The sequence below is a fragment of the Agelaius tricolor genome, unplaced genomic scaffold, assembly GCF_023055355.1.
Source record: "Agelaius tricolor isolate 1412-34295 unplaced genomic scaffold, bAgeTri1.0.p SCAF_2, whole genome shotgun sequence".
NCBI lineage: Eukaryota > Metazoa > Chordata > Aves > Passeriformes > Icteridae > Agelaius > Agelaius tricolor.
Window position 1 is genome coordinate 94,044,728 of NW_027269262.1, and position 22,222 is coordinate 94,066,949.

The window sequence follows — 22,222 nt, forward strand, 5'->3', positions numbered from 1 at the left end:
AGGTGCTACAAAGTAAAAAAAAAAAAAAAAAAAAAGATAATTTATCAAAGCTATTCATTTTAATGCCAGGCACATGGCCTGCCTTATCTTTTGCCCTTTATATCCTCTGCCCTATCTGGCCTATTTCCCATTTTGATGGTTTCAGTCACGATGAGAAGACCCCAGTAATCCAGGCTGGAGTGGGCTTGGAGCAGCCTGGGATAATGGAAAGTGTTCATGCCCATGGCAGGAGGTTGGAAGTGGCTGATTTTAAGATCCCTTCCAACATAGATGATTCAATAACTCAAAATATTTGGCACTTCCCATCATGAAGAGCCAGAAAAACATATTAAAGGTGTAGAAAAAGGGAAAAGGAAAGGAGAAGGACTTTTCCTGTTTTATCCTCTTACTAACCTTTACCCATCTTTTTCTCTCCCGAATACCCAGAGGCGGAAATCCCGGTATGCAGAGTTAGATTTTGAGGTGAGTGCATCCCTTTCTAAATGTTGGTCCCAAATTTTTTGAGCCACCCTCTCCAATTATCTCACCTTGCCAGAGCACACGAAATCCACATTTAGCCTTCTTATACATGGAAAGGGAAATGCTTCTAGAAATTGCCCTGCCTCTCCTTCTGGTCAGCACTAGGTAGAAGTGAAATGCAGACTGGTCGAATTAAAAAGAAAATGAGATTGTGGAACAGTTTCTAATGAAATTACATGAATTCTGCATGTTTGGGTGAGCTCTGAACACATTTACAGAAGGGACAAACTGAGGAAAGGCTGGGCATGGGGACAGGTATCAGTTAAAGAAGGGCAGCAAACCTTCTTTAGGACATTGACAGTCAAGCTCAAATTCTGCAGCATAAAAACTTGATTGTTGCAAGTTTAAGGGGTTTTTTTAGGTCAAAAATTAGTATTTTCCACTTTATCCCACCATCTCATCTTGAAAATAAAGGCAGTGCTGCAGTGGGTCCTCAGTAAATGCTGAAGTTATTTCAGGCACCTGCAGGGAGACAGAGCTGGGGTTAAATGATGTAACTCTGGGGGGAGAACCTGTTCCTGATGGGGTTTGCTGACCTGTGGCCCTTTGTGTTTCCTCCAGAAAATCATGCACACAAGGAAACGTCACCAAGACATGTTCCAGGACCTGAACAGAAAACTCCAGCACGCAGAGAAGGAGAAGGAGTCTCCAACAACGGACAGCAAGGTTAGTCAGACACTTCAGAAGCCCTCTGGTGCCAGCAGGAGCATGGGAACCAGCAGGAAATTGGTTTTCAACCATGCATGTTGCAAAAAATACACATGCACCACACAGCAGCCCAGGAGGAGGATGTCTGTCCCCATGTCTGTCCATGGTGTTGTCTTCCCTGTGTCTGTCCTTGGCATTCCCTTCCAGGTCATCCCTTTGTGCCCTATTCATCCACTCCTAGGTAGGAAGTGGAAATTGAGATGACCATGAGGAAATCTGGGTGGAAAGGAGAGGGCAGAAACAGGGGAAGCATCTCCCCTCCCTTGTGGGGCTGAGGCAGAGGCCAAGGTGGCAGTGATGGGATATTTAGGATGGCCACAGCAGTGGGATTTAAGATGTGATGTTGGGAGCACATTTTGGACAATGGAGACTATTAAATGTAGGTTATTTGTGACAGCTGATCACCTGTGATATAAGCATGTGGAAATGAGCAGGTCCAGACAAGGCCATGACGGTTCTCCAAGGGCTGGAGCAGCTCTCCTATGAGGAAAAGCTGAGAAAATTTGGATTGTTCAGCCTGGAGAAGACTCCTAGATGAGCTTATTGTGGCTTTTCAGTCCCTACAGGAGCTGTAGAGGGACTTTGACAAGGTCATAGAGTGACAAGAGTGTGACAGCCAACAAGGGGCAAAGGCTTTAACCTGAAAGAGAGTAGGGTTAGATTGAAAAGTGGGAAGAAATTCTTTCCTCTGGGGGTTCTGAGGTCCTGGCACAGGTTGCCCAGAGAAGATGTGGCTGCCCCATCCCTGGAAGTGTCCAAGCCCAGGTTAGACAGGGCTTGGAGCAACCTGGGATAGTGGAAGATGTCCCTGCTCATGGCAGGGGGTTGGAATGAGATGATTTTATAGTCTTTTCTAGCCCAAACCATTCTGTGGGTCCTGTGATATCCAGGAGCAAAGTTCCAGGGAAAAGGGGCCTCCTTTTAAGGAGACAGACTTAGGGAAGCACCTTTCAGCCTTTCATAGGGGCAGAGATCTGGGACTGGAAAAAATTATCAGCAGCCTTTGTAATAATTGGTGTTGTCATTAATAAAATAAGGAAGAGCAGGCAGATGGCAACTTCCAGCCAGCTGGGCAAGGACTGAAGGGCTGCAAGGAATTCTTACAGCTCCAGCTGAAGAGAAAAACAAGCAGCAGAGCCAGGTTGGCAATAAGAAATTAAATTTCCTGCACTCCAGGAGAGAGGCAAGGTGAGCTAATTGTAACAATCCTTGGTGATTTGTAATCAAAGCCCCTCATGACAAGAAAGAAGTTGAGGGGCTGGGGAGAGAACAGCAACAAAGATGGAGAAGGGTCTGAAGCACGAGTCTGGTGAGGAGCACTTGAGGGAGCTGGGGGGACTCAGCCTGGAGAAAAGGAGGTTCAGGGGGGACCTTCTGCTCTCTAGAACTCCCTGACAGGAGGTGGGAGTCAGTCTTCCCTCCCAGGCAGAAAGTGATAGAACAAGATGAACCAGCTCCAGTTGCACCAGGGGAAGTTCAGGTTGGATATTTGGAAAAATTTCTGCAGTGAAAGGGTGGCCAAGCATTGGAGGAGGCTGCCTCAGAGAAGAGGTGGAATCACCATCACTGGAAGTGTTCAGAAACCATGTAGATGTGGCACCTGGGGACATGGTTTGGTGGTGGCCTTGGCAGTGTTGGGTTGACACTTGGATCAGTGATCTTGGAGGTCTTTTCCAACCTCAGGGATTCCATGATCCTAAAACAGATCCAGGATGTATCACCCCCTGCAACGTGGCAGATGTGGCACTGGTGGGGTTTATTTTGATGGGACTCCCTTGGAGGGCAAGAGCAGAGCTCAGAGGGTGATGGAACAAGAAGTTTGGGGTTTTTTGGAGGGAAGCAGAGCACTACAGAGGCTTTGGTCTGTGTTTGATACAAGGGTATCTTCAAGCTAGGTCTTATAAGCTCTTGGAGATTTATATCACACCCGAGATAGCTCAGTCACTTCAGATGGCATAAAATCAGCTGGATGGCTTCTGTGGCAGTGTTGGAAACAGAAAAGTTTTAATAAAAGGCAAAATAACAAAGCTCTTTACAGAGAAAAACTGAGCCAGGGCAAGAGGTTCTTGTTCTTGGTAAAACACCTCACAAAAGCAATTAGTTTCCTTGTTCTCTTCTTTTTCTAGTAAATTGCTTAGGTGGGACTTTTTGGCTTCTGTCCAATTGGCTATCCTTAAGTTTGAGGTGAACTCCCCACCTATGAGGTGTCTTTTCATCTAATTGAAAATTAGATTCATCTAATTTTTCTAATTTTAGATGAATAAATTCATCTAAAAAACGTCTGGGCTTTTTTCCTTTTTTTAGGAGACAAAGGATAATTTTGTCACTGTCAACAGGGGGTACATTCTTACATGTGTTCCGACCCCGCATTGCTGTGCTGAGCTCCAGAGATGTTACCCCAGCAAATCCTACTTTTATTGCACGTGGCAAGGTGTCATTATGGGCTGCCCAGGGTAGTAACAGAGTGAGAGGCAGTGGGTTCTACAGGTTCAGACCAAAGAATCCTGCCTGGCCCAGAATCCCAATGTGTCTCACTCAGTGTCACCTCTTGGGGTTTTGGGTTTTTTTTTTTGCAGTAATTTTAGTATGATGCAGCTGTAAACCCAAAAAATGCTTAAATGCAGTGTAAAAGCTAATCTGTGGTCTATTTGCAGGAGGGGTTTATAGATTGGGAAGGTTTTAGCATTTCAGAGATGCATCTATGTAGAATTAAAGTTGCCGCTGTCAGCATCAAAGAGCTTTGAGCTGCCGAAGGAGGTTCTGAAGGTGGCTTTTGCATATTGACTGAATCTTTTTCAAGTTGGGAATTTTCTCTTGGATGTAACAGGAGAGGGGGAGCTTGTGAAGAGCAGGATTGGCAAGTCAAGAGTGGGTATTGTTTAAAAAATATCCAAAGCAACACAAAGTCAAATAAACAGGTTTTTTCTAGCCTTTTTTTTACCATTTGTTGCTGAGAACCCCACTGGAGCTCAGGCCCCATCTTCAGCTCACCCTGAGAAGGCAAAGAGCAGATAACAGAGATTAAAGGAACAACAAAAGGATGTTTTCCCTTTCATGTGTATTTAGGTTATAAAACGATGGAGTGCTTCTTCTGGTGGCAGTGATAAAACAAACCTTAGTGTAAGTCTGGCTTTCATTTGCACTGCAGAGCATCCTGGACCTATCCCAACCCCTTCCATGACATTGTCTTGCTGTGAAAGACAGGTGTCTGCTAAGGAAGGCAGAAGCCTCCCTTGAAATGGAAAATGCAAACCCCCTCCCTCTAAATCATTATAATTTTGAAAATAAGGGGCACTCTGGCAAAGATATGGGAATAGGAATAACAGCTCTTTACTGGGAAAATTAAAAATTCAAATGCTATTGCATTGTATTTTTACAAAAAAATACAAAAAAGAAAACAAACCACTGACAGAGTCAGAACAGGAGCTGACACCCTGTGGGTCAGGGTGGTGGTTGCAGTCCCATTCCATGGTGGCTCAGCCCTCCTGCAGTGCCAGCTGTGGCTCTGTTGGAGCAGGGATCCTGGAGAAGGGTGGAGTTTCCCTCTGAAGGCCCAGGGGTGGTGTAGATGGGCCTGGTCTTCCTTTGGGAATGCAGTGGAGAAGAAAGCTGCTCCTCTGGGAATCCAGGGGGAAAAGGCTGCTGCAGTGTTCCAAAACCTCGGATTAAATCCAGGTAGGAATGTTTGGCTCCTCCCCCTGGGCAGAGCATCTCCCCGTGGGATGATGGAATTTTACCAGCCATGCAGTGACACTCACTGGCCCATGAACAGAAGATATTTCCTGGAGGGTGGATTGGTTGTGGAAGAGATAAAAAAACCTGCCCAATGAACAGAAAATAACTGCCCCACCTCTAACAGATGTCAAATAAAATACACACCCCCAGCTAAATCTTTCAACCTAAGACAGACATGAATCCAAACATTCCTTAACCAGCAGAAAGCTCTGTGCCTTGTGGGCATGAGTAAGGGCATGACAGGATCCTGGAGTACCCCTGAACCCTTCCTCATCCTAGAGCAGAAGGGATATTTCTTGGATCTGCTCCATCTGCCTGCATTGCTGTTCTCTCTGATTTCCCTTTTAAATAAACAACCACAAAGTCAAGCTCCCAAGTCTCTCTCCAAGCCTGGCATTTTCCCAGCCTCTCCTGGCAGCATGTCCCATTGTCCTCAGTCCTTTCCAGGATACAATGCTTGTCCTGATCTTGCTGTTCCTCTCTCCTCCCTCAGCTCCAAGGTCAGAAAATGCTGATGAAACTGGAATTAAACGTCTGCACAGGACAGGCATCATGTGGATTCCTAGGAACGGTGCTGGACATTTTTAGGGATCAGTTTTTTAGCGATTTTATTGTAAATTGCCATCCACACAGTACTCCAGTGCATTTACCATGTCACACTAAACACAAGCTCCTTTCACATGAACTCCTGAATTGTCAGATTTTAAGGAAACACCAAGAGAAGAATGGGATGAAAGAACATATTTTCAGTCCCTAGGAAAAAAGGGTGGAAAATTCTACCATCACATTTTATTTATTGTTGAGAATTTCTCCAGCTTCAAGGGTAAAATATTATTTTTAGAACACCTTTTAAAGGGGTTTTCAGCCATGACACAAAGGTTTATACAAGCACGTGTTCCTCTTTTTAGATATCCTGACAGATGGAAGCTTGGGATAAATGTTAGTGCTATGTAGACTTGATAAAGAAAAATGTCCTTTGCTCACTGTCCCAAAGAAGTAACTGACAGTGCTGGAAACATAATCAAGGAATCACAGAATCATTAAGGTTGAAAAAGACCTCTAAAATCATCAAGTCCAACCACTAAACTCTGTCCCAAAGTGCCACAGCTAAAAATTCCTCCCAGAATGTGACTCCACCACTTCCCTGGGCACCTGTTCCAATATTCAATATCCCAGCTCTCTTGACCACCTTTTCAGTGAAGAAATTTTTCCTAATATCCAGCCTAAACCTCCCCTGGCACAACTTGGGGACATTTCCTCTTGTCCAATCCTTTGGGAAGAGAGACTTGAGTTGTAGGGAATCTTAAATGGAGACAGGTTCGGGGATGAATTCTGCTTTTCCATCAACCTGTGGTTGAGGAGTCCTAATCCACATCCTGCTGGGATTGGGGTGTTCCCACTCCCATCAGCTTCCTAATGAGTGGGGCTAGTATGTCAGAGAATTATGGGAAGCAGGATAATTCCTGGAATGCCAGTCAGGTCTGAATCTTGCTCATGTTGCAGGCATTTCCAGGTATGTGGCACTGGCCACAGTTATTTTTTCACTGCAGTTATTTTGCTGGAAACCAAAGCATTCCTAATGGTGAACTAAGTTGGGCTTCAGAGTACAATAATAAAGAATTGCCCTTCCTTGGGGAATAAACATGGATTTTTCCATGTTTTCTTTTCCAGTTTATTACGTAAAATTTATTCCACGTGACACATAGAGTTGTACCTCAACTCTAAAATGCTCCCACCGGAAGCACCCTCAACTACTCCTGATTCAAATCACATTTTCCAGCAGGATCCACATTCAAAGCACACAGGACCACACATCCAGGTGGTGCTCAAGCCTTGGCCACCTCACCCCTGCAGCAGAAAAACGTGGTCACACTCAAAATGGCTCTGATTGTGACCACATGTGCTCCTTCTAAAAAGGAAGAACACCTGCTTGTATAAACCTTTGTGTTATGGCTGAAAACCCCTCTAAAAGGGGTTCTAAAAATCATTTTACCCTCAAAGCTGGAGAAATTCTCAACAATATATAAAATGTGATGGTAGAATTTTCCACCCTTTTTCCTAAGAGATTGAAAATCTGTTCCTTCATCCCATTCTTCTCCTGGTGTTTCCTTAAAATCTGACGATTTAGAAGCTGAAGGAGGGACATTTAGGTGGGATATTGGGAAAAAGTCCATCCCTGTGAGGCCCTGGCACAGGTTACCCAGAGGAGCTTTGGATGTTTTATCCCTGGAAGTGTCCAAGGCCAGGTTGGGCAGGGTTTGGAGCAACCTGGGATAGTGGAAGGTGCCCCTGCCCATGGCAGGGGGTGGAATGAGGCAATATTTAAGATCCCTTCCAACCCAAACCTTTCAGGGATTCTGTGATTCGTGGCTGTATGGACTGATCAGGGATGTAGACATTATTTCCCAATGTTAATTTTTCCATGCTAAGAAATTAAGATCGGAGCAGGATGACATCCAGCAAGATCTGATGACAGCCAAGTTGAAAAGTCAGGTTTTTAATGCACTGATGGATCCCTGTATGACCTTACCATGATCCTGGCAGGTCCCTTCCCACTCTGGATGTTCTGTGGTAAATTTTTTTTCTCCCTTGCAGTCTTCAGATGAGGCAAGGAAGGTAGAACTGATTTTTTCCTAACTCAGAAGGAAGTTTTGGGGTTGTAGGCAGGAATTTTTTGCTCATGTTTTGCTGGAATTTGGGACAGATGTTCTCTGACCACCTGAAGAGACAGAAGAATCCAAAAATAGCACCTCAGGAGCAGCTGTTTTGCTGTGCTCACCCTCCTCCCAAACCTGTGGAGGTTTCACACTGTTGCCCTTCCATTTAATGCCAGCCCAAACTGGAAGCTGGTGCAGCCCCTCGGAGGAAAACTGAATGAGCTCAGTGTGTGTGGAATATTTATCCCCCTGACAGCTTATTTGCAACCAGGAAGCATCAAAAGAACCAAAGAACTGGAGAAAAGCACAGCAGGATTTGCATCAAAATACCCAGCCACCCCCACCAGGCATCCTGATGAAAATGTAAAGCTCTTTTGGTGTCTGGGATGCCCCAAACCCTCATTTTTAAGGCTGCAATAAGCAGTGAGTGGCTTCCACGTGGATTATAAATCTCACTTCCTATAAGGGAGGTTTTGGGTGTATATTGGAATGTTAGCTCGAGATTGACTCAGACAGCAGAGTTCTTCCTTCCTAATCACTCCCATCACTTTGACTCCTTCTTTACCTCCCCAATTGCTACCAAAAAAAAAAAGAAAAAAAAAACCCCATTGTTGGAAAACCGTGCTGCAAGTTTGTTTCTCCCTTTCAAAGCCTGACCTTTGCCTGGCAGACTGCAGGCTCCACCACTCAACTTCTTCCCCTTTTTCCTCCCAAATACACAGAGTTACCCAGCTTTGAATTCCTGTAGCTGAGAGTTCTTCACATTAAAGCAGGGTAGTGGTTATTTTCAAGCTGCTTTGTACTACACAGGAAATATTTTTCCTGTGCAGATCTGTGTTCTCAGGGTTTAACATCTCCAACGCTGCTGCTCCCTGGGAGTTAATTGCTAAAGAAATTCCTGAGTTTGGGCTGGACATTGAGAGGGGTCTGTGGTTTTGTAGGCTTTTAAAAAAGCCAAGGTTTTGCTTCTCCTACGCTTTGATAGCACTGGAAGTGGTGCTCCTGCTTCCCCCTCAGCAGGCATCCTTTTGATCCAGCTCCATTAGAGAAGCTGGAATCACATCTATATTCCTCTTTTTCTGCAATGCATCTGGCTTGGCATTCATTTTAAACAGCAGCTCTTTGCTTGTGCCAAGGTCAGCACTGGACAGAGCTCTGCAAATTCCTTGGATTTTCTCCTTCTTGTTGATGAGCTCCCTGCCACATTCAGCTCCCTGCAGCTGGAATGGCTTTGGCTTTGGCTCCTGTCCTGCAGCTCACATGCAGGATCTGGACTCAGTTTATAATTCATAGAATCACAGAATAGTTTGGATTGGAAGGAACGTTAAAGATCATCTCATCCCACCCCCCTGCCATGGGCAGGGACACCTTCCACTATCCCAGGTTGCTCCAAACCCCATCCAGCCTGGCCTTGGACACTTCCAAGGATGGGGCAACCACAGCTTCTCTGGGAAAAAACACAACTCTCAAATCCCATCCCAAATCCCTACTGATCCTGAAAAGCGCCTGCTCCAAATCCTATTTTAAAAAGATATAAAGTTTTTTTTCTGCCTAATTTTTTCTTATTTCATTGTGGACAGTGCTTCTGTCTTGATTCCTCACTTTCTTTTCTCACAATGAGACTTTTCTGAGCTTTCCTCTTTGGGCATCTGGAGATTTGCCCATTCCAGCAGCACTGGCTTTGGCAACCTAATGGAGTGTTGAGAAAAAAGGACCATGGAGTCACAGCAAAAGGGCAAAGGGTTTGAAGATGACAGAGGGCAGGTTTAGGTTGAATATTAGGAAGAATTTTTTCCCTGTGAAGGTGGTAAGGCCCTGTCAAGGTTGTCCAGAGGAGCTGTGGCTGCCCCATCCCTGGAATAGTCCAAGGCCAGGTTGGAAGGGTCTTGGAGCAACCTGGGACAGTGAAAGGTGTCCCTGCCCATGACAGGGGGTGGAATGAGATGATCTTAATGTCCCTTCCGACACAATTCATTCCCTGATTCTATAATTCTATGATTTTATGAATATTGATGGATATTTCAGCTCATTCCCAGGCAGGGCTGTGTCTCCCTGGTGTGCTCTGCTGCAGGAATTGGAACACTGGGAATCTGCTGGCTGGGTGTCCCTCTGCAAGGGAAACTCCACTTTTGGGAAGAGTGTCTCTGTGTCACATCTTTAATCCTCCCTGCACTGCTTAAAGGCAAATTTTAACAGACCAATTAATGAAGCTTTTATAGGGAGGAGCTCTGCATAAAGTCTCATAATTACCACAATAAATTCTGTTATGAAAATGACATCAAATCTTAATTCAGTCAGCCATAAACCATCTGCCAGCTCCCAGGTATCAAAACACACCATCAATCAGAAGTTCACCTCCTCCTGCAGATCATCCAGCACCTTTTGTCCCAACAATTAGAGGACAAAATTTGTCCCAGAGAAATCTGTTCCCTGCATGCTCAGTTCCGACACCAATACATTGAAACTCCTGGGTTTTTATACTCTGAGGTATTAATAACTCTTTATAGAGTCTAAACAAAAGACTCTATAAAAAATAGTGCTTTGAGTGCTCTTGATCCCCTCCTGGATCCCCAGCTGCCCCCATGAGGCAGCTCTGAGTGCTTTCAGCATTTTAGGGAATTTAGTCCTCCAGGTGGGCTCTTCACAGAGCATAAGCATTGTCCCAAAAAAGGTTGGGATTGGACCAGCTGGATTAACAGCAAGGATGCTCTGGAAAGCAGCCTGTTCCCCATGCTGCTGGGACCACAGGTGTTCTGTGCAGCCTTCAGGCTTTTCTGGAGTCAATAAAAGACCTCCTTGATCCAGAGTCTGTTCACCTTCAGCTGTTTGGCCTCGCTAGAATTTGTCTCACAGCCACCCCTTCAGGATGGATGAACTTCAGGAAATACAGAAGCAGAAAACATATTTTTATAGCCCAGAAAATGTTGGGTATTTCAAGTTTCCTAACTGATCTCCAAGTTAAAACCACAAATTATTTTTACTTTTTTTTTCCAATTTAATTTAATGAAATTCTGAACAAAGCCAGCCACTTCCTTTTATTTTGCTTTTCTCCTAAATGAAAAGGGAAAAAAAAAAGAAAAAGCATAATCTTTGTAGTTCAGTAGCATAAAATGAAAGAACTGCAGCTACTTCTTTCTGAGAAGGAAAGGAAAATTTATCATTCTCTAAACAAACAAGACAGCTTTCCCATTTTCTAATCACTTTTCATCGACATTGATCTGAAGATGGATTAGATGAGCCTGAGCCACATTTATCCTTCAAATTCCTTGCTCTGCACTCTGAATAACTTCATCCTGGTCCTGCAGTCATCCATGTCGTGGGGAGAGACCATTTGGGTCATGAAATATCCTTCAAGCTGACTCTAGAGGCAAGGAAAACAGCACAGGAGGGAGTTCCAGGGGAGTTACCACCGAGAGCTCAGTGGAAGGCCCTGAGCTGCTCCTCAGGATATTCAGGGTAACCATAAAAACTGGCTGTTAAAAAATATAAATTTCCAGAAATCCAAACAAAAACTCCACAAAACAAACACAGGAAGGTGCAGCTTGAACAGCCTGAGCAGTTCATGAGCTTTGGCCGAAGTGGGAAATCCAAGCTGTGCCTCAGAGCAGACTCTTGGGCTGCATTTATGCAGTGCAGGGATGCTGCTCCTAAGGAGAAGAGTTGGGACACAGGAGCTTGGGATGGAGGCAGCCAGAACTCCTGGAGGCAGCACAGGAAAGTGTTGAGGGTGAGGGGAGGGGATTCTGCCCCTCAAACCTGCCCTGGTCAGACTCCACCTGGAACCTTTTGTTCAGTTCTGGGATCCCAGCACAGGAAGGATGTGGAGCTCCAAGATGATCAGAGGGATGGAGCAGCTCTGGTGTGAGGAAAGGCTGAGAAAATTGGGATTATCCAGCCTGGGGAAGAGAAGGCTCCAGGGAAACCTTAGAGCCCCTTCCAGTGCCTGAAGGGGCTCCAGGAGAGCTGAAGAGGGACTTGGCACAAGGGATGGAGTGACAAGACAAGAGGGAATGGTTTTAAATTGACAGAGGTCAGAGTTAGATGGGATATTGGGAAGAATTCTTCCCTGGGAGGGTGCTGAGGCCCTGGCACAGGTTGCCCAGAGAAGCTGTGGCTGTCCCATCCCTGGAAGTGTCCAATGTCAGTTTGGACAGAGCTTGGAGCACCCTGGGATAGTGGAAGGTGTCCCTGCCGAGGGCAGGGGCTGGAATGAAATGGTTTTTCAGGTCCCTTCCAACCCAAACCATTCTGTGATTTTGTGATGATTCCCTGAAGACCCAGGGTAAGGACCCACCACCATCACCTTTCCATACCCACCACGAGTCCAGCACTGGTGACTCTGCCAGGACCAGCTCCAGCAGAAGGATGTGTGGATTATCTCAATGCACTTTGCCTCTGTCCTTGTCAGAGATTTGGGGGTTTTGTTGGCACTGCACCCTAAACACCTTTTATCCCAAATCCCCTCCCTCCACCTTAAAAATTTGCAGCTAAAATGAAAGTCAGGGCTGAATGAAGGAGAGTCCCAGTGCCACCAGGATGATGAACACCTCCAGTCTGGGGCTGGTTTTACCCCAGCTCTGAGTGTGGATGCTCCCTCCTTCCCCACCCCTTTTTTTTCCTCCACAATCCTGGCACCAGGCAGGGACTGATAAACCTTTTCCCTCCTTCCCAGAAGCTCCTGGGCTGTGTCAGGCCAGAGTGATGGCTCTGTCCCTGGCTCCTGGTGCTCTCAGCCCCTGTCTGGGGCCAGCCCTGGCTGTCTCACAGGCACTGAGCCAGCTCCAGTGCCTTTTCCAGCCAGATTACACATCCCTCTCTCCAGGATTTCTCTTTTTTTTCCTGTGCATAGCTCAGTTTCCCCTCCTGTCTGCAAGGATTGCAAAGACCCCGCAGTGAAGCTGGAGGGAAATGCCAGGGTTGGAGCATGAGCCCAGTGCCTGTTTCTCTGTGCTGCTCAACTGGCCCAGACCCCATAAAAACTTTTTTTCCGTATGGAGGGAAAGAAAAGGGGAGCTGTTCCCAGGAGCCTGCTACCAATTCCCAGGGTGTCCTGTGCCAAGAGGAGATTTTCTTTTGTCTCCCAGCATCCTCCCCAGAGCTCTGCCAGGCTGATTAACCTGCTCAGAGATCCCAGTGGGCACTGAGTCCTCCTGCAGTCACAGCCTCACCAGAGAAGTCTGATCCTTCCCTGAGAAATGCAGAACTAAAAGCAAGTCTCCCTTCTTCGTTTCCTCATTTTCCAGAGCTCTTTTTCATCTTCTAACTGTGAATAAACACCTCTGGAGTCACTAAGCCCACCACAGTCACAGGTAAACCTATCACACTGATAAAGAGAATGGAAATCACCATGTGGGGTCAGACCCAAGGGCAGTTTCTGCCTCCTCTCCATGGCAGAGTGAAAAGGAGCTTGGAAAAATAAGAGGGCCAGGCTGTGGTGGTGCAACTTCAAAAAGATCCCCAAAACTGTGCTCAGAGACCCCTTGATGCAGAGTGGTGCCGCTTCACTGGAGAGCACCGAATGGATGCTGGTTTTGTGAGTGTTTCCATGTGCTTTTCATGAGTTTGGAAGTTTTCAGGATGGACAGAGAGCTGTAGAAAGGTGGCCTGGAGGAGGGCTGGGCACTGTGGGCTCACTCCCTGGTGCTCTGGAGTTCCTTTGTTGGAAGGGATTGTCCCAATCCCCACCATCAGTGGTCCATTCCTATCATCCACAAGCCTCACAGAGCTTCACAAACCTCTTTTACATCCAGTCATCATCTCTTTTAAGGCCTGAAGGTGGATGTTTGCAATCTTCCCTCCCACAGGACATCTCTATAACTTTATCCATGGCTGGAAACTGGCCACATTCATCATTTTCCCTTTATCCTTCTCTCAGGAAGCCCATGGAGTGCCCAGAATATTCAAGATGCAGGTGCAGAATGGAGCTGTTCACTGCCAGAATAATATTTCCTGTTTCATTCTCTCTTCATTTCTTAATCTATTCTCTTCTCAACAACTCACAGCATTTAAATGTCTGGGGTTTGAATAATTATTGTCACCCTTAGGTGGTGTTCCCCAGTGACAGGGCTGATCAGAGGCCACTGCTGTAGGTCTGAGCTCATCATTTTTGTATTTTGTCGGGTTTTTGGGGTTTTTTTCCTTCAATTTCTATTCCCTCCCTGTCTTTGCAGCTCCTCTTGCTCACTGGCCCATGGCAGGGAGGGCTCTGAGGTTTGCTGATCACGTTCAGGGTGCATGATCAGATCTGGGAGCATCCTCCCAGCATGAAGGAGAGGCTGAAGGTCAGGAGTGTGGCAGATGGAGAGAGACTGCTAAAACAGGCATTGGCTGCAAACAGAACCTGATGCTGAAGGTGGCCATAAATAATGCCATCAAAAAGGGTGCTTGTTTGAGGGGAAAAACCGAATTATTTATGAACTTCATGCATAAGATCACTTGTGCTGCTCTCTAATACAGCTGTGGACATCAGCAGTTTTGAAAACTTGTGGCATTACAGCAGTGGTGGGAGAAAACAAATTGCTTTTCATTGAAAAAAATTCTGTCTTGACCAAGGTTGTTTTTCTTCACCTTTTGGGAAACTTAATTTCTTTTCAATTTTTGCTCTATTTGTGCTTTTTTGTCTGTGTTCCTTCCTGCTGCATCTTTTCAGGCAGACTGATGGTCTCCAAAAAACACTGTAGGTGGAAATTTCCCTTCAGGAAACTTCCAGCTTGTCTCATCAGGACACACACACAAGAGTTAAATAAGTTTCTAATTTTAGTGGCAGTGGTTTTAAAATAAATTCCAAAAAAAAGATAATGGAATAAATAATTAATTTTATCACCTTTTCTGTCATATTAGTGTTAATCACTGTCGTGTTATATTGTGGAATAAAGTAAGAAAAACACCAGCAGCATAAGGAAAGCTCTGAATTGTAGAGTTTAATGAAAAACTCAGCTGCAGATTTCAAAAAATTGAAAATTTAGTGTTTTACATTCTTTTGAGCAATACTTTTACACAACCTCATTTTAAAAAAAATCCAAACAACAATTCTTTTAAAAAGATTTAAAAACTTATTTTTCTCCCTTTGAATGAAAATAATTTCAGAATGCTTTCACTTCACTTGGAGATGTTTACCTGGTTTGTTCATTCCCCACCTTCTAACCCACCAAAAACACTCACCCAGAGCCTTCCTTCTGGGAGCAGTGAGGTGCAGGACCAACTTCAGGCCACATCTTATTTTTACATTAAAGTTTGGACAAGCAGAATTTCCTGGCTTGGGTGATCCAGCGAAAGCTGCAGGGATAACTCCACAGCAGCTTTCCTGTCAGCACTGCAGTGTGGAGCTGGGACAAACAACAGCCTGGCAAAAACATCTTCGGGAAGGACAAACGGAGCAGCTGAGGCTGCTGGGTGAGCCTGCAGCAGATGGGGATGGAGGATTCCTACCAGGCTCTCAGCAGCATCCTGGAGTGGCCCCACAGCCTTTTGTGGCTTCACCTGCCCTCAGTCAATGCATTTTGGTTTGGCAGCCTCGAGCTGTGACACATCCTGGTGGTGTGTCCCCTGCACATCTGGCTCCTCACCCTCTCTCCAGGCTTTTCCCTCCTTGTTGTCATCCTCCACAAACCACTTTCCTCCCACCCTTCCCGCTTCCCCTTTGGCAGGTGGCTCAAAAGGGCTCTGTCACCTCCAGGGAAGCCTTTTCTTCCCAGTGCTGGAGTGTTTTTGTGGAGAAAATTAAGTGTGAGAAGCATCACTGGTGTTTGGAGGGGAGAAGTTGAGTGGAACAACTCATTTAAAACCTTTCCTTTCTCTACCCACTGAAGAACACACCCATTTTCCAGCCCCCCCAGAGCCTTGTCTTGGTGTACGTCAGCAAAAACATGGAAAGATTTTCTGGGTCAATATTCATGGTGGGGTGCTGTGGGGAGACTGGGTCAATAGAGCGTCCAGGGCTTGGTGTGGAGTTGGTGGAAATGTTTCCAGCCTCAGAGCTGAGCTCCAGCTCCTCAGGCAGCACAGATTTGGTTCCCTGGTGGAGCAGGGAGCAGGTTCTGCTGCAATAAAGAGTCTACAAATAGCTGTGCATCAAATGCAATGGGTGTTCAGGAAGAGCTCATTGTAATCTGGATTTCATACATGGGTTGGGTTGGAAGAGACCTTAAAGATCTTACAGGTTCTTTATAGTTTCTTATGGTTCTTTAAGATCTTAACAGTTCTTTAAGATCTTACAGATCTTAAAGGATCTTAAATCCTATAGTTCCTGTAGTTCCATCTATAGTTCCACCCCCTGCCATGGGCAGGGACACCTCCCACTATCCCAGGGTGCTCCAAGCCCCTTCCAACCTGGCCTTGGACACTTCCAGGGATGGGGCAGCCACAGCTTCTCTGGGAATTCCATTCCAGGGCCTCAGCACCTTCACAGGGAAGAATTTCTTCCCAACAGTCCATCTAAATCTTCCCTCCTTCGTCTTAAAGCCATCACCCATTGTCTTGTCACTACATCTGTGGAAGTAGTAAAAGATCTGATGTTCTCAAAACAGCACTCAGTTTTTTTCAGTAGCAAAAACCTCAGCTGAAGGCTGAAATATCCAGTCATTAAGTGATGGAAGTGGCAGTGGAAAGAAAAACAACATTTTCTTCCTGAAAATAGACAGTTTGTACACTAAATGTCATTTTCATTGATACCCCACTTTATTTTGGATGAGAAGCTGCATGGAAAAAACGATTTGTCGATACAAGAGGAGGTAAAATCATGGTATTTCTTGCATTTTGCACTAACTTTTCTTTCTCTCTCTCTCTCCTTTCTCACATTTCCCTCCTCCTGCAGCAAGAAAAACAGCAGACACCAAACAAGAGACCCTGGGAAGGCATCAGGAAAGTGCAGTCCCCGCCATCATGGGTTAAAAAGGACATCGAACCTGTGGCACAGTCTCCCCTAGAACTAAAAACTGTAGAGTGGGAGAAAACAGGGGCCACCATCCCCTTGGTGGGACAAGACATTATTGACCTTCAGACAGAGGTCTGAGCAGCAAGGGAAGAAAAAAAGACTTTTTTTTTCCAGAAAACAAACGAAACAAACAAAACAAAACCACGTTTTAAAGAAATGATTAAATTAAATCGGAACCGAGCGAGAGAAGTGTTTGGTTTCTTTTGAAACCTTTGGTAAGATGGAATAACTTTTGTATTGTTCTCAGCAGAGAGGGGGAATATTACTTTATAGAGTATAGTAGCTGTAGGTTCAGGACAACACGAGCTTTCCCAGGCAGGACTGGAGGAGTGAGCCTGGAAGAGAGCGAGGAGGAAGAGGAGGAGGAGGGTGGGGAGGGGCTGCAGGGGACAAGCCCTGCCAAGATGCTCTCGGGTCTCTGCAGCACACCAGGAGCCCTCCTGCTCTGCCACAGGGAGGTGTGGAAGGATGCCCAGCAGCCACCACAGAGGGCCCAGAAGATCAGGAGACATCAAGAGGGGACACCTGCAGGAGCTACTCTGGGATGTGGCCTGGCTGGGGCAGGCCCAGCCTGGAGGGACATTCCTGGCTCTCCCTCCTCTCCCTCGCCAGCTTATCCAAGAAGGAAGGAGATGGGACAGGCCAAGAAGTGGCCACAAGGACATTGCCACTGCTGGGTGCCACGCCACGGCCTGGCATTGGCGCACGGTCACAGCGGGTCCCCGCGGAGGGGGACGTGGTGGCGTCACCCACGGCTGGAAAGCTGGAGAAAGAGAGAGGTGGGGTTTCCTCCTCTCATCCCTCCCCGGTGGAGGAAAGGACCAGCTCCAAATCTCCAAATCCTGCTCGCCCCATCTCCAGGGAGAGGGTGGAAGGTGGTAGACAACAAGACCAACAAGAAGAATGTAGGTCATGTCATTGACTGTTAAATAGATAAACTCAGCACGGGCCTTGCAAAGGTCCTCTTGGCCTCATCCTTTTTTTTTCTTTCTTTCTTTTTTTTTTTTTCTTTTTTTTTGGTTCTGTTATTTGTCCTTGCTTTCGGACTCAAATTTATTCCAAGCTGCCCCTCCCTGGAAGGCAGAGAGAGAAAAAGGGAAAGACAGATCTGCCGCTGTACCTGGAGATATTGGTAAACAGAGACGTTGCCTTAGGACATTGAGACAAACTGACAACATGAATAACGTCCACTTGGAAACAAACAGACAAAAAAAAAAACAAACAAAATAATCTATTTTTTTCCTTCTTCTTTTCTTTTCTTCAATAAAAAGAGAACTTGAAACCCGAGACCTTTCTTTTCTTTGCCTCTTGTCATTTCGAATGCCTTTCTGTGCCGTAGGACTGCTCAGGCATGGGGTGAGGATGCCACCTGCTGAAGGTGGAAGGCAAGTTGCTCTGTGGAAATTTTGGGATGGTGGGAATGCACAGCCCCTTCACTGCTGGCTTGCAATGTTTTGTTTTGCTTTATTCGGTTTGGGTTTTGGTTCTTTTCCCCTCACTGGCTTTTCTCTGCCCTCCCCGCTGCCCAGAGCCAGCAGCAGGTTTGTGGTCCTGCAGGAAGGAAGAGGTGGAGCTGATCAGGAGAGCAGGACATTCATCCTCATAAAATGCAGTCTTTTCATTTCACTATGAAAAAAAAAAAAAATTTAAAATTTTTCATTTAACATTTCTCAAGGTTATTTACAAAAAAAAAAAAAGAGGTGTCTGCATTCCACCCCAAAAATATTTTTATCATTAAAAAACGAACCAGTGGCATTACAAGCAGACTTTTTTTTAATTATTATTATTTTTGTCATTCCCAGCACTGTCTGTCTGATATTTGGACCAACTCTCCCAGTTTTGGAGGTGGATGGAGACAAACCTCTGGTTGCGAGTGGCCAGATTGTGCCAGACAGCAGCAAAGCTTGAACAGGGTCTGAATTATTACTGTGCTTGGTGTCTCGTTTTAATTAAAAAATACAAAACCTCACATTTTTAGGGAAAAATGACCAATGGGTACAAGATGCAAAGCAATCACTGCCCTCAGCTGTGTTTCCCCCATGGGGAGATGCTTGATGTGACAAATCTCTGCTTTGAATTCCCTTTGGGCCACCTGGGTGATCTCCAAGGACAGAGGCATTTACCTTGCCATTAAGCATAGGATATGAAGGATGGAAAGGAAAACTTAAATAAATCCAAATAGTTAAAAAATAGGGAAAGTGGTTACTCATAAAACTGTGATATTATTGTTCAATATTAGCTTATTCATGAAACAGGAAAGCACAAAGGCCTCCCTCAGATGCTGGGTTGTATGATATTGTAATTATTATAATTACACATGATGAATTTTAGCATACAGGTATCTTTCTACTGTGTTTTAATTATTTTTTCTTTTTTTTTTCCTTCTTCCCTTCCCTTCTGCCCACCTGAGCCTGCCCTCTTCACTCCAACCTTCCTGGCTCACCCATTCACTGCAGCCGCCTTTGCAGGACATTAACGGTGTTATGTAATTACAGAGATAAATGTTTGTTTAAGAACTGTTGATATTCGACTTTTCTCTGCTCAGCTCCTCTGGTTAATCCTGTTTTCCCATGTCCTGCCCTCCTTCCATGCCTTCCCCTCCTTCCTCTCTGTGTTCGTCAACACTTTTTTTTTTTTTCTCTCTCTCTCTGTACAGTTTTCAGAGCACAAAATGAATGTGTCTTATTTCTAATAAAAGAGGTGGAAACTCCAGCCCTGTCTGCTTTTTAAAAGTGCCCCCTGCCTGCATCCCATGTGTGCTTTGCATCTCTCCTGGGGGCTGGGAAACCTCTCCTGGCCCCATAGCTGCCACCTGGGCCCTCTGTTCTTTCCAGAGTCACAACACGGGGCTGCATTTACCCAAATTTCAGCTTTGTATCCTCTCCACCCCTCTAAAAATACATGTCCCTATAAAGTACTTTTGCAGGACATGAGGAATCCCCTTTTCTGTGCAGTGCAGCTTGTTTTTATTTGGGTTTCTCAACCCACAGCCTGATGCCTCCTTCGTAGGATGTGAAGAGCTGAGATTTAGCACAGATCTGGCAGCATTTCTGCTACAGGACAGGGGTGTGGGGTTAAAGTTTCCAGCAGGGCCATGGTAAGTCTGATGCCACCCTGCCCACATCCCTGCAAAGCCAATGACAGAATTCCAGAATGGTTTGGGTTGGAAAGGGACCTTAAAGATCATCTTGTCCCTCCTGCCATGGGCAGGGACATCTTCCACTATCCCAGGGTGCTCCAAGCCCTGTCCAGCCTGGCCTTGGACATTTCCAGGGGATGGGACAGCCACAGCTTCTCCGGGCAACCTGTGCCAGGGCCTCACCACCCTCACAGGGAAGAATTTCTTCCCAATATTTAATCTAAATCTAAATCTACCCTGCTTCAGCTTAAAGCCATTCCCCTTGTCCAATCCCTCAGTACCCTTGTAGGAAATACCTCTCCACTTCCATTTTTTTTTTGTTATCCCCCATCAGGTACTGGAAGACTGAACCTCACCTGGATTTCCCTGGCACCTCCTGCATTACCAGACAGACTCTGAGCCGGAGCATGGCTCAGTGCACAGGGGTTTGAGGATATCACTTGCAAAATATGAAAAAAATTAATTGAGCTGCAGATTATTCACTTCCTTGGTGCTCATCCTCAAATGGCTGAAATCTTCCAGCAAAAAAAAAAAAAAAAAAAAAATTGTGTCTTTATCTCCCTGACTCTGTTCCATCACCTTTTAGACTTTAGGATTATAGGCAGGACTACAGGAAACGTAAATCTTGGGAAAATGGGCTCCAGGACTGCTGCCCTTCAGAGCCTTCATCCAAAGCCATCACAGCCCAGTAGGTCCTCAGATGTAATGATTTATCTTGGTCTGGCTGAAATAATGTGAATGTCCTGAAAAATCTGGAATGACTGCAGACCCCTGGAGGCTCTTAGCCTAATTCCCCCTTCCCTGAGCCATGATCCAACATTTCTTCAACCAGCAATACTCAATGGTGAACCCCAGGCCCTCATCCTTCCTATGGAGGTGTTTCTCACCCTACATCTGCCGTTCCATGATCCTTCGTGGATTTGGCAGTGCCGGGTTGGACTTGGTGATTTTAAAAATCTTTTCCAATCTAAAGAATTCGGTGACTGAGTCGCATCAGGGAAGGGAATGGCACTCCCTGAGGTGATGGGCTGGGAGAGCAGGAGAACCCAAACCTTGGATCACAAACCAGCTCAAGGGGACTGGAATGAAGGGATCACTTCTCCTCACTGTGGGGCTGTAAATGAAAGCACTGCCAGAGGTGGTGGGTGCAGGAGGTCAGTGTGGTTTTGGTTTGCACTGGTGGGGCTGCAAGGGAGGGTCACTGGATAGTTTAGCTTGGAAAGGGACTCCTGATGTCCTCATGAACTTTCCTGTGTCCCTGTGGCCCTGCCTTGCAGTCATCCCAAGCTCTAGTCCTGAGGCAAAGAGAACTCTTGGGGACACCTCATTGCAGCCTCCCAGTACTTAAGGGATGGTTACAAAAATGAGGGAGGAGAATTTTTTACATGGGTAGATGGTGAAAGGACAAAGGGACTGGTTTTAAACTAAAAGAGGTGAGATTAAGATGAGATATTAGGAAGAAATTCTTTCCTGTGAGGGTGGGAAGGCCCTGGCACACCCAGAGAAGCTGTGGCTGCCCCATCCCTGGAAGTGTTCAAAGGTTAGATGGGGCTTGGAGCAACCTGGGATGGTGGATAGTGTCCCATGGCATGGGGGTGGAATGAGATAATCCCAAAGGTCCCTTCCAACCCAACCCATTCTCTAACTCTAAATTCATCATCATCCCACATGGATGAAGCACAGTAATGTTGTGCAGGTGGAGAAATTGTACATTGCACATGCAAGAATTTGTATATCTTGGTTGCTAAACTGGGAAAACATGGCTGTGCTGGAAAACTGTGAAGAGTCTGAAAATAGAAGAAAATGCAAAGTCTGGGCTGCTCTGATGGATTCACTCGATCCTTTAACCAAACCAGCAGCAGCTTGGCCCAAAACCCAGAGGAGGCCAAGCCTGAGCCAAGAACTCCTCCAGGAAAACCACAGGGGAGCAGAGTGAAACAGTGAGCATCGATGCACATGGGCTTGGAACACTGATCAAAGCATGAGTAACAGGTGCCTTTTCCAAGGCTCATTTATCAGGGAACAGAGAAACTTGTGGGTACAAGTGATGCCTCAGGTTTTAGCTTTTATGTTTTTCAGATTCTGTGCTGCTTCAGTGTGTAGTTCTGAGCTTCATATTAGGGGATGGTGAGCTCTCTTCACAGAGCAGGGAGACAAAACAATTCCTGCTCTAGCTGGGGACCAAGGACAAATGATCCAAATCTCCAGCCCAAGAGCAGAAACAACGTGGACTGAAGAGAGAAAAACAAGAAGGATGGGACTTCATGGGCTAAAGCTGTAATTGGACAATTAATTCCAATATGCAAATGGACCAAAACTGATCAAAGTGTGAGACCCCGTGACCGGTCGTGCATTTTGTGACCATTTTGGGTTCATCTTGGGTGCAGCCCTGGCTGGGTTCTTGTGCTGCCCAAGGTGGATCCATTGAGGTCTTCTAATAAATCCCTGCTTTATTCTTCAGCTCCCTCTAGCCTCTGTTCTAGGTCAGCCTGCACAAGGCATCAGTTTCTGGTGGCCCAGATGGGACAGGAG

At 45.9% G+C, this 22,222-nt stretch overlaps 1 protein-coding gene across 16 annotated transcripts in view; it reads left to right on the forward strand.

Moving 5' to 3' along the window:
• ADGRB1 (adhesion G protein-coupled receptor B1) overlaps positions 1–17,838 on the forward strand; it is a 289,794-nt gene extending 271,956 nt beyond the window's left edge. For all 16 annotated transcript variants that reach the window (XM_071421902.1, XM_071421903.1, XM_071421911.1 and 13 more), the window contains 3 exons: positions 427–462; positions 1,081–1,185; positions 16,432–17,838. In XM_071421902.1, coding sequence (XP_071278003.1) covers positions 427–462; positions 1,081–1,185; positions 16,432–16,629 — 339 coding nt within the window. In that variant the 3' untranslated portion in view covers positions 16,630–17,838. The remainder of the gene's footprint in view (positions 1–426; positions 463–1,080; positions 1,186–16,431) is intronic.
• The last annotated feature ends 4,384 nt before the right edge of the window (positions 17,839–22,222 follow it).